The sequence below is a fragment of the Amblyomma maculatum genome, chromosome 2, assembly GCF_055883805.1.
Source record: "Amblyomma maculatum isolate TAMU_Amacu chromosome 2, ASM5588380v1, whole genome shotgun sequence".
Taxonomy (NCBI): Eukaryota; Metazoa; Arthropoda; class Arachnida; order Ixodida; family Ixodidae; genus Amblyomma; species Amblyomma maculatum.
Window position 1 is genome coordinate 62,242,431 of NC_139345.1, and position 12,055 is coordinate 62,254,485.

At 42.6% G+C, this 12,055-nt stretch overlaps 1 protein-coding gene across 2 annotated transcripts in view; it reads left to right on the top strand.

Moving 5' to 3' along the window:
• mute (gon-4 like protein muscle wasted) overlaps positions 1-12,055 on the top strand; it is a 48,189-nt gene that overhangs the window by 2,763 nt on the left and 33,371 nt on the right. For both annotated transcript variants that reach the window (XM_084594289.1, XM_084594290.1), the window contains exons 3-8: positions 2,095-2,250; positions 2,896-3,015; positions 3,977-4,123; positions 5,988-6,156; positions 6,696-6,812; positions 9,173-9,272. In XM_084594289.1, the coding sequence (XP_084450415.1) occupies positions 2,095-2,250; positions 2,896-3,015; positions 3,977-4,123; positions 5,988-6,156; positions 6,696-6,812; positions 9,173-9,272 (809 nt within the window). The remainder of the gene's footprint in view (positions 1-2,094; positions 2,251-2,895; positions 3,016-3,976; positions 4,124-5,987; positions 6,157-6,695; positions 6,813-9,172; positions 9,273-12,055) is intronic.

Consider the following 12,055-nt stretch of genomic DNA (forward strand, 5'->3'; position numbering starts at 1 on the left):
AGCGGGTGTTGTACCTCTTTCACACGAACACTTTTGGTCCTCATTGAACTCCAAGGTTTTCAAGAAGATTGGAGCATCCAATGCTGCACGGGTGTTTTTAATGACCAATTACATTCTAACAATGTTTTATTATGCCTTTAAATACATTTCTGTATTAATATTTATGCTTTTATTGCATTCATTCGCTTTTATTTTTAGAACATGATAATGACATGGTGTACACGCTCATTCTCGAATGTGCTTGAAAATTCAAGAGCACCCAAGGAAATAGCTTTGAGCCAACCAGGCTCGGGCTTGATTGCACTTGGAAGTTGCAGTGTCACAACCTCGATCTGCATTGAGTTGAATGCAGATCGAGTTCAATAAGGATGGAAAGTGTTTGTGTGGCAGAGGTATCATTAAGCACTATCCCCTTTACTGAGCTATTAATAAATAAAACAATTGTTAATGGATAAATTGATTTTAAATGCACAACAGAAGATTTTAAGTGCACTGTGCTGTTTATATAAAGAAATACTATTTAAAAATGATCTCAGCAGCACTGCAACCGTTTCAGCTGTGTCTTCTCACAGGGCTGGCGAAAGTATCTCGGAAAAAAAAAAAGAATTTAGATGAATTGCAACTTTCACAGCGACGCAAACTGAGGATCGTTTCTCAATAATCATTGAAAATTTTCGTGAAGCATTGGATGCTTCAACCATTCTTGGAATCCTTAATGCAGATTGAATTTAAGTGTCAGTGGGAGAGGGGTATTAAGTTAGAAAGCACAGCATTGGCAGCGCACAAACTTAAGTTCAGTTATCTCTAAAGCTTGAAAACAATGAAAATTTGACTTCTTAAAGTGAGGGTTCTCCTTTTTCCTAAAATACCTTGCTGCCTGCTATTCAGCACCGTAGTGTTTCTTTTTCCTTTCAAATACTTGACATTTCTTCTGAGAATGTTGGTCAGGGTATGTTTATTTCGAGGTTACCAGTTTTTATGCTTCACCATGCACAAAGATAAATTTAATTGGAAAGCATATTATCAGGTTGAAAGAATCCAACAGCAGCACATCAAACTTATCAGGCTCCAACAGCCTTTCTGCTGTCTGCAACAATCTGTGCATTCTCATGTGGAGATAGATCAAATGCTTTTCCATTGTGGCAAAATTAGCATTCCCTTCCCCCCCCCCCCCTCTTTCTTCTTTCATTTTATTTTTAATGATGCATGTAGATAATGTTGGTGTTACTTCTTTCGGTTCACTTTACCTCTTGGTTTCAAAGCATTTGATGGGAACTTCAAACCCCGCTACTAGACGATCAACAATGCTACTTGCACAAGTGTGAGCGAAGTTTGGTAGCTCTTTATTTCGCTTCTCAGCATACAGCTGCCATGCTGCTCGCAAGCTTTATATTCTGCCTGCACAGCAGGTGGCTGTTGGCATAGTCTTCTAAGTTCTCACAACAATTCTGTCTGATCTGATACATTCCCAACTCTTGTACATAATCTTTTTTTGCAAGATGCTCTTAGCTTCATCGATACTGTGGCAAACTGGACAGTGTGTTGAACAAATAGTAGCTCTGCTTCAGCCAGGTGTCTCTGATGCTACGGTGAAACGAGTGCACACAGCATCTTGCGTTACTCTAGAAGCGTGGTGATGAAGCTGATTAAGATGATACATTGAGGTGCTGCAAAATATTTTCTGCAGGAAAAATGTTACGATGCACTGTATACTGCACTCTTAGCAGGATTTAAGTTACTGCTTTGATGTGCTTCTTATATCGTGTTAAAGGGTGTGCAGTTGGATGAAATTCACTCAGTTCAAATACAAATTTTACTCATTTAAATTCAATTTGGTTACTTGGATTGAATTTGTTTCATTTTAAGGGATGCACCAACATCACAGCACAAAAGACATTCACAAAAATGCATTGATGCTGCTATTAAACATATACCTTCAATAAACCAAATGAAGGAGTTTTTTTTATTTATTTATTTATTTATATATATATATATATATATATATATTCGCAGCACAGGGAAATTTAGGCTTATGCTACAGCTTTACGCTACCTGGTATGTAAAGCTGACCATTGTTTTATTGCTTCATTTCAGAGAGTGGTGTCAAACACCCGTGTCCTTGCTATGCTGCAAAACACCATGCTGTCTCATGTAGCGGCTGAAGAAGCAGGATCTGACTTGAGTGCATCACCTTATGAGCCAAAGTTTACAAGAGCCAAGGCACGGGAGATTATGGAAAAGCAGCCTCATGTAAGTGGGTGATGTATTACAGTTTTAAGGAGTCAAGAAAAATCTCAACTGAAAGTGCCAAAATCAAAATCTTTTCCTTGTTGTGTCCCTTCTGGTTCTTAAGCATAGTTGCATTCCCACCACTACACCTCTTTTTCCCCACATCTTTTGGGCCAATGTGCTCGTGGAGTGCAGTTTAGAACACATGCATTCAATAGACAAAATGTCAGCAGCTTTGGCATGCTATGTAGCACTGACAGTCCTGCCATACTGAGCAAAAAATTTCATCTACTCCATGTGCATATATATCGGAGCCAAGGTTGGGCGCATCAAATTTTGCAATATTTTTAGGAACACTGCTCTGAGCTGTATCTGCGTGTGTGCGAGTGCCTAGAGTGACATTTTTCTAGTTTATACTAGATAAGTTGCTAACACTGAGTTTAATCTTGCAGTTAAATTAATTTCTTAAAGCGAAGGATTACTTGTACTGTCAGCCATTCATCTATTGATAGGCCCATGGTAGACAATCATATCTTTTTCAGCAGAAATCAAGGACATGCATACTTTTTCGGTTTATGTAGAGGTTCTTGTAGCCACTGCTTGTACACGTCTTCATCTCCACAATGACTGCCTGTAATGTTGTGCTTTCCGTTTTGGTGGGCACAGCTCCTTTGGCAAGTGTCTCCAATGAAGCTGTCTGCACCAAGTGGCTCACAGCAGCTCCTTCAGCAAGAGTTCCCTGACGAGAGCAGTTCTGATGAAGAATACCATCCTGCTTCAGAAGAGGTGCGTGTCTGCCGCAGCATTGTGGTGTAATGAACTCCTGCCTTTCAAACCGTCGCCAAGGTGGAGGATTAACAAATGCATCCTACATATTACATTAGTAACATGTCTGGTTTGAAACGCATGCATTCCATTAGGATTAATGCCTAATTAAGTTCTTGCATTGTTTAAGATGCCTAGAATTAACTGTCATCATGCTGTGCCTTTTGCTTTGTGTTGTTTTGACATTGGGAGGACATTGTTGGGAGATCACGAATTTTTATGGGGAATTTTTATTTATTATGATTTTTTTAAGGTGCATTTTGCACATCTATGATATTATGACTGAGTGGTCATTGGGATTTGTTCTATGACAGTTGACAGCAGGAAGGTGTCTGCACACCTTTTCTAACATAATTGTCAGGCTTTTTTAATCAGGTGATGCTAGATGAAGATGCAACATGATCTGGCCCTTACAGCATGACTATTCCTATGTCTAAGTGAAGCACATGATAACTTTGTCTTAGTCTTTAACTCTGGCACACTAAATCCCATGCCTACAGACATTTATTGAGTGGCAACTGCATGTGGTGGATGTTGAATTGATTTAATAGCATGATGGAGTTGTGAACATCTGAGTTTAAAAAAAAAAAATACTTGCTGCTTGAGAGACTCGCAGCTGCGTATTTAGGTCTCAGGTTGCTAGCAATTACCTGCCTTTTATATCTGTTGTGTTGCAACTCTGCATGTGTTTGGGCAAATTAACGAGATTTCCAAATTCATGGTTTGGCGTTATCACTGCTTTGTCTTTCTTTCCTTTCACATTGTCATTTGTTCGTGACTAAAGGCTCCATTGTACCAATTTATAGCAGACACAAGTTCATGCAGCATTTAATCTTTTTGTGCTGCTTTTAGGCATCTGTTGACTTGTGGGCATGCGTGGCAGCCTCTCTTTTCTATTCACAAAGGGTGGTATCTTTTACAGAGTGAAGATGAGACTGAACCACCATCGTCAGTGGCAACGACCGCTCCACCATCGCCACCCGCATCAGACGCAGCATTAGAAAGCCCCGAAAAGCAGGAACCCAGTGATGCAGCAGCTGCTGCTGCTAGTTCTGCTGCTGCGGAAAAGGCAAGCATCACTTATATCAGGGAGTAAAGGAGTCTCACAACAGTTTCTGTAGTGCAGCTCAAGATAGATGCTCACAAAGGCTGCAGCTTCAGCATGAAACTGCATACTGTTCTGCTGTGTGCTTTGGGAAAGGTGTCTGTGCAGTAACAGATTAAAATAGTGTGGGTATGTAAATAGCAATGTAGGGGTCTGAATCGAAAGTAGCAATTGCCATTTAGTGTCTACATTCATAAAACTCGACAACTGCCATAGTTGCCAAGCAATGCAGCTGACAACGTCCATCCAGGTGGTGCTTAGCTGCTTCATACAGTGTCAGACGCACTCTTTTTCTGATTAGGCCACCAGGAATGTCTCACACACTGTAGATGTCTCATCATATCGCTTATTGGCTACTTGATGCTACACATAGAGGTGTGACAGCTTTTAATAAGCTATGCATCTTTGTGCTGGTCAGTGGGTTTGTGCTGGTCAGAAGTTTATTTTAGTTGAACTTTATTCTAGTTTTGAGCTTAATTTATTAATGGAGCTTATTATTTGTCCTCTTTTTAATGCTCAAAAAGCCTAACAGGGCCCATTTTATGTGATTATAGAGTTCCTGAGGTCATTACTAAATTTTACAGGGGTGCAAATATTTGAGACGTTGATGTTGAATATGAATTGAGTATGTTTGTTATTCAATTTGTATTCATATTCAAAAACGGGATACTATACGGAATTTTCAAATTCACCACAGTTCCACCACACTGCGCATTTCATCGCAATGTTTGACCGCGTGGACTGCGCAGTGAAGCATCCTCAAAATGCGATGAGGGGAAAAGGGACCATCTTTTCTTCGTGAAAAGGGCCTTCCCAACATTGTGCATAAAGCAAGGCACTTTAACAAACCAAGAAAAATAATCTCAAATGCAGACAACCATCGTATAAGTGTTCATCAGATAAAATTACTATGATGCAAGCGTTTTTAAGCAGTTTATTCAGGCCTATTCGATAATTCGAGCTTTTGGTTAATTCGTGCATTTATTCTGGTCCCTTCAAGGCTGAATTAATGAGAGTTTACTGTATTCAGCAACAATATGATGGCTCCACCCGGTTTCATGCAGATCCATCCTATACAATTTTGAAAAACCGGTACGATAAAACCTCGTTACAAGAGACACTCAAGAGACCCAAAAAAGATGTCTCTTGTAACCAATGTCTCTTGTAACCAAAATTCTTACTAACCCGTATGTGCAGCAGTTTAGATTCCCATAGCTAAATTCTGTTCCATATCAGTGTCCTGTTTTGTTGCAGTATGTCAGGAACCAAGAATGAGTGCCGCCTCCCGACTGGGGATGATGATGGACTGAATTTTTATGGTGCAAGGGCATCCTGGGCCACAGAGTGCCAAACAAAATGTCCCCACTGTTTCAGCTGCACAGGAATGTGATGCCAGTGGCCAAATTAACAGGGACATTTTGACTTCCCATTCAGGTGGAGGCATTCCTTCTCGGTTACTGACATATTGCAACAGAAAAGGACACTGATATGGAACAGAATTTAAATAAGAAAATCTAAACTGCCACATATACGAGTTGGTACGAGGCAGCTGCGCTGCATGAGCACACCTGGGTAATTGTGTCTCTTCTAAATAGTGAAGAAGTTACTTTAGGCACCTGCAAAAGTTTTCCTTAGTAACCGAGTCTCTCTTGTAACCATGTCTCTTGCATGCGATGTTGTTAACATGGCAAGCATTGGAAAACCAACCAAACCATTTTCAAGTGTCTCTTATAACCGAGTGTCTCTTGTAACCATGTCTCTTGTAACGAGATTTAGATTAGCCATGGTTTGTTTCATTTACCACTAGTCTGCACATTCATGCTTTCAGGAAAGTGGCATTGCAGAAAGAACTCGGTCAAAATTGCCACTTCGTGATACACCTCTTGAATGCATTGAGGCCCAATTCATTGCTCCAGACATCACCACGGACATGTATGACACTGATTGCGATGACGAAGAGTGGAAGGAGTTCCTCTTCTCACTCATTAAGCCTTTTGGTAAGTGCATCTTTTTCACATCAGGCATGTATAAAATCCTGCCACATTCACATTTGTAGCTGTCTCTTAGCACTCTAAAAGACACCTTTGGCTCCTTATGTCCTGCTTACCTTGTGAAGTTAATATGTATTTAGTGATTGTTGTGTCATACGGATGTGATAACAGCATGATAAAAATATATACTAGTAGATTCAAAATGTAGTTTGTAGCTTTGTTGGGTGCAGAATGCATGCATAATTCCAGTTTCCATTTTTATTCTTATAGGGCACAAACAATGCCCCTAATTATTCATTGTCACTTGGCAGGAATGTAGTTTTTTGGTGGCAATAGTAAGCAGCCACCTTAAGCTGCACATGAGGCGAGATCAGCATCAAGGCAATTCTGGTTGCAATTCTAAGCAAAGGAAAAACTTGAGAGCTGATAAGCTCCATTTGAATGTGGTCGAAGGAAAACATGGTTCTGGTTTGCAGTCTTTCGATCAATAACTGGGACCTTTGTGATGGTGGAGCGGAGGCGAAGTACGTGCTTTGTTTTGGCAGGGCAAGAGGACACTCACGAAGATGACGTTGAGGACCCTGAGTACACCATTCAGGAGGAAGAAGATGAAAATGACGACTCGTGGGACGTTCGCAATGACCAAGCCGTCAAGATACCACGTAGGTGCCATTACAACAACCTTCGGCTGTTTTCTACTGTCAACAAGTGCTTTTTGATGTGGTCATGATGGATATTTTTAACAGATGTTGCTGGTTATCGGCACGTCCATTAGTTCCACTTTTGGTCTAAGTGAGATTACTTTAGTTTACGCTGCTGTCACTTGTGAAACGCTTTTTTGTTTTTGTTTAATTTTGCTCGCATAGAATGCAAACCTGAATTTTGAATGGATAATGATTTCTATTCTAGTTATCCTCTCGTTTTACCTGCTTCCACTGTGCACAAGCTAAATAAATTATATCAATGCCCCATAGAGCAGGTAAACGGTTTGCATAACTTAATTATTGATAGTTTTTAGACCTTAGCCTAGAAGCAATGAACAATAACTTCAGAAATATTATTACTGAGTGCACGGTAGAAGTAGGCAATAGGGTAGTTAGAGAGGATACCAGTGAACTATCTAAGGAGACGAAAGATTTGACTATGAAACACCAAAGTATGAAAGCCTCCAACCCAACAGACAGGATAGAACTGGCAGAGATATCAAAGCTAATAAATAAGATTAAAGTGGCCAACATAAGGCAGTATAACATGGGGAAAATTGAGAGTGCTCTAAAGAATGAAAATTAGGTTGGTAAATGAGGTTAAGAAGTTTGCAGGGATCAAGTGGATGCAGTTGGCACAGGATCGGGTTAATTGGAGGAAAATGGGAGAGGCCTTCGCCCTGCAGTGGGTGTAGTCCGGCTAATGGTGATGATGACTTCTTGTCGCAATCATGAATTTCGCTGGTGGCGGTCTCACACCTGTTCTCTCACTGTCTCTCTCTCCGTGAGCTTGAGGCACGAAAGAAACTGGGGCAACACTGCGAGCCTAGGTGGTGAGCGCCGCTTTACGTATCTTAGCCAATGAGAAAGCGGTGCGGCTTCACAGCCGCTGCCAATGAGAGAGTGGCTGTTGCTTTGGGACGTTAAACCCCACAAACCAACCAACCAACCAGTATCACAGTAGACCTCTCCCGGTCTACGTCACGAATGACGTATTGGATCAGGGGCGAAAGGGGTGGCCGCCCCATGGTGGGCAAAACATTCCGCTGCTGGTGGCATAGTGCGGAGAATTTGGTTTTGTTTGCTGACAACTTGCTGTATTTTTTGCAACGCCGTCAAGATCTCACGTGGTGTGATGCGATATTCGATCGCAGATGAACAACCGCATGTTTCTTCTGTTCTATACGCGGTCCAAATGTGTTTTTCAGCTGTGCAAAGAGCCAAGCGACAAATGTCGTGCACCGACAGGCCTCGACATTGTTCTCGACCGTAAGCACGTTTTTCTGGTGTACAAGTGCATTCGCATAATTCTGGGAAAAAGAACAAGCACTTATTAGTTTGTTTTATTGCCCTTTTGAACGAATCGTGCTGAATGCTGGCCAATCGCGCTCTAAAAGGCACAGGCGGCGTGCGATTAATTGCAGCACTTTTAGAGATTCTTGTTCGGCATTGAATTTATTCCAGTTCAGTAGGAGGCCATGTTGAAGGAGCTAGTGCTAGCTTCTTTGTAACACAGTTTTGGTGACAGTACTACACGACTAGGCAGAAATAAATTTTTCTTTGTCTGGCCAAACATAACAAAAACTAAAAATGTCTGTACTTGAGATGAAAATCATCCAGCCCAGCACGAAGCTCGCGCGTGCGCTGCTGTTTTCGTGCAGCAAAAATTGGCTGCAGCGGGCAGCTTCCCGCCGCTCCTTGCAGCAGGGAGACCTGGCTGAAAGGAGCACTTTTGCCCACGAAGCCCGGCGCGCCCTCATCGTCACGTGCCTCCCTGACGTCACATTGTTTGCAAACAGGGAGAAGTCTGTTGTAGCCATTGCGGCTATCACCAGGCAATGCTGTACAAGCGTGTGTTACTGCGGACTGAGTAGCCGAGTGTCGCTCGCACACCCTTAAATTCAGACTCTCTCCCCTAGCATCAGTCACTCCTCAGCTTTCATGGACAGCAGACATGTACGCGTGGTGCTCCCTCGACCTTGGCTCTGAGCCACTCATTGGTGATAAGAACCACTGCAGATGGTATGAAGAGAGCTCAGGATGCGGCTGCACCGCGCTTTTGATTGTCATCGCTATGGATAAAGCAGGGCCGTCTGGTACCATGGCATAAGTAGTGCTATGCACCTACCTTGCATTTGATTAGCTATGCAAATCAGCTGTAATTTTTTTTTCTTGCTACTCATGTACTGTAAACCACTAAACCACTACCTTTAACTTCCAATGTTTATGATAAGCTCTCAAAACAAAAAAACACTGCACATGAGCATCTGAAAGTGCGGCTGACTTTTTTTTTTCTTTTTTTTTCTTTTTTTTTTTAGAGAAAGAGGTGAGCGAGCTGATGACTGAGCTCATGCAAGTTGCCACACGGGAGCTTCTGGACCATGAAGAGGAAGATGAGGCTTCATTGGGCCAAGCAAAGTAAGCAGGGGTCCCACAAGGAGCCCTGCATGCATGTTTTGTATGGCGGCATGCACTGGCATTGTTGCATTGCTTGCAACTACATTTCCTGCGTTTTGAACATGCACATCACATCTCCACTTTGTTCGCTGGCGTGTTGGTACGTTTATATACTTGAGTCGGAGTTACTAATTCCTTTCATTAGGGGGGGGGGACTCAAAACTGTTGTTTGAAAAAAAATAAACTGCAGTGCACAGAAGTGGAACATGGCAAAAAAAAGATGTTCACTTACAACAAAAATTTTATTGCAAGAATACATATATCCAGGACTATACTCAGTTACACTTTTTCTTGGCAATGGAGCCAAAGCTACGGAGCCGAAACGCGTCATCTTCCTACGCAGCTGAATATAGCCCCAAGTTACATGAACAGTTTCTGCAAAAACAAATTGAAATCATAGGGCTAGTTATTTACAGTATATTTTTTATCACGGAACCGATTTTCCAAAAAGAAGCTGTTATGCCTAAAACAATTCTTGACTCCACCGGGTTTTCTCGTCTGATGTCTGCAGCGGGTTTTCGAGACGCCCTGGCTTTGCAGACAAGGTGGCGACAGCTGCCTGTTCGGATCGTTTCGGTTGTTCTGGTTCGTCCACTCCACAAGAGTTGGAAGGGTTTTCACCAGACAAGATTCGAGTCAAGTTCAAGAGACGCTGGCTGTCGAAGCAAACGATGGAAATGATCTGTAACGTCTATGTAGACCGAAAGCCACGCAGTCAAACTACATGGCGGAGTGACACGTTCAAAGACGCCCCACCTCCCTACTTTTGCGCTCATTGCCAAGCAAAAGCGTCCCCGAGTACAGCCACACAAATCAATGTGATCATTATCAATAGGTAGGACAAGTTAACAGTTGAGCTATAGCAAATTAAGCCCTGATAGTAAACAATAATTCTGTCATTTTTTCTGGTGCCTTGAGGTTAGAATTGGTGTTACTGTATTCAGCAGAGATTTGACGGCTTCACCCTATTTCATGGGGCTCCTTCGTGTACAAAAACTGATATATATGGAACCCTCTATAAAATTTCTGCTGGATTTTTCAGCAGGGTCCTATACACTTCTGTGCAATTCTAATCTAATTTTGTTTGCAAATACCACGAGAATTTTGAAACCATATATTATGCTATTTTAAGATTTTTTTTTTTTCATTTTTTTTTTTTCACTGATTAGATATTCAGTAGTCAAAGGCTTTTTTTCCCCATATTCATGCTCGATTCGTACTTGAAAATTTCAATATTCGCACGGCCCTAATCAAAGTACAACTGACAGCACCTTATGGGCTTTATGAACCAGTTTACCTTTCTGCACACAACAGAGCAATCGTTGACTGAATACCAGTTCACAGTGGCGCATTGAGCACAGATCTTAGATTGCACACGCATATTATTCAGCTGCAGCAGGTGCTGGGTACAACCTAGTCATGAACATGACCGCTAAGGCTTCACATTGCGTGCCACATCATCGGCATGGCCGCCACTCCCGGGCCTATGCAAGTACTCGCGCTGGAATTCACTCGTGAGGCTCGTACATAAGTGCATGACGCTCGGGTCACGCACTGAGAGATGCTTCAAACCTGACTTCAAGGGTTAAAGCCGTTGCATTGCCGACATAATCGGGGCTTGCTCAAAGAACGCAAACGGTTTATTCAAAGCATCACACACATCGGCATGATGTCATGGCATCGCGGCCACTCTCGTGCTTTCCCTAGCTGCACTCTGTCAGCCTGCAAGAGACCTCGGCACGGGGTTGTGGCGTCATCTCCTGTGCCTATATGCTCCTACAGAAAAACACTCAACCACCGTGTCATTGCAGTGCTATGCAGACGACGTAACATGAACAAGCTCTTCGAGGGAAAGTATGAAGGAGCTTACCAGAAAAAAAAATTGGGATACGATCAGGCATCATCTTCTGCGACAATTCTGTAAAGATGCAGTTGGATTTACCACTAATGTTTACTTTAATACTTTTATTTTAAGCTGAGGCTTCTCACATGTGACAGGAGTTTTTCTGGAGGGTGGAGGTGAGTGGGTGGGTGGTTAGCGATACTTCTAGAGGGCAATTAGCTTTCTCACTGCATTTTTGAATTTGATTTAGCCGTCACTTGCATTTCCATTCCACTGTTGCATGGTCATCTAGTAAGTGTACTCCTTGGTTGGTAGTGCTCCTAGTAGTTAAAGTTGGGAGGTGAGGGTCGAACGGTGCTTTTGTAGGATGGAGGTAGGTGGAAGGGGGAGCAGGGGAGGGGGGTCACTGGGTAGGCATGCAGTTCCTAGGGGTATGGGGTGGGGAGGTTAGGTTTGGTTTGGTTTTATGGAGTTTACCATCCCAAAGCGACTCAGTGGAGGGCTCCAGAAAGTGATCATGTAGGAAACTTAGAATCACAGCACACAGGCGCCTAGTATATAGCCTCCATCAAAAAGCAATCACCGTAGTCATGATTCGATCCCGCATCCTTGGGCACAGCAGTCAAGCGCCCTAACCACTGCGCTACTGCGGTGGGGCTGTGATGGGGAGACGTCTGATGAGGGGTGGTGCCATTGTCATTTAAGTTTCTGCTGCTCAGACCAGCGTAGAGTGGCAGTAGTTCTGCTTCTGCAATATAACACTGTCGAAGCTGCGGAGGTTGCAGGTAGAGGTGATGGGTGCATTTTAGTGGTCCTCAGTATTACTAGTACCAGAAAAAGAAGCAAAACTCTTCACACTGGTGGCCCTTGGCTGAAATGACATGTTGCTTTAAATGTCTGT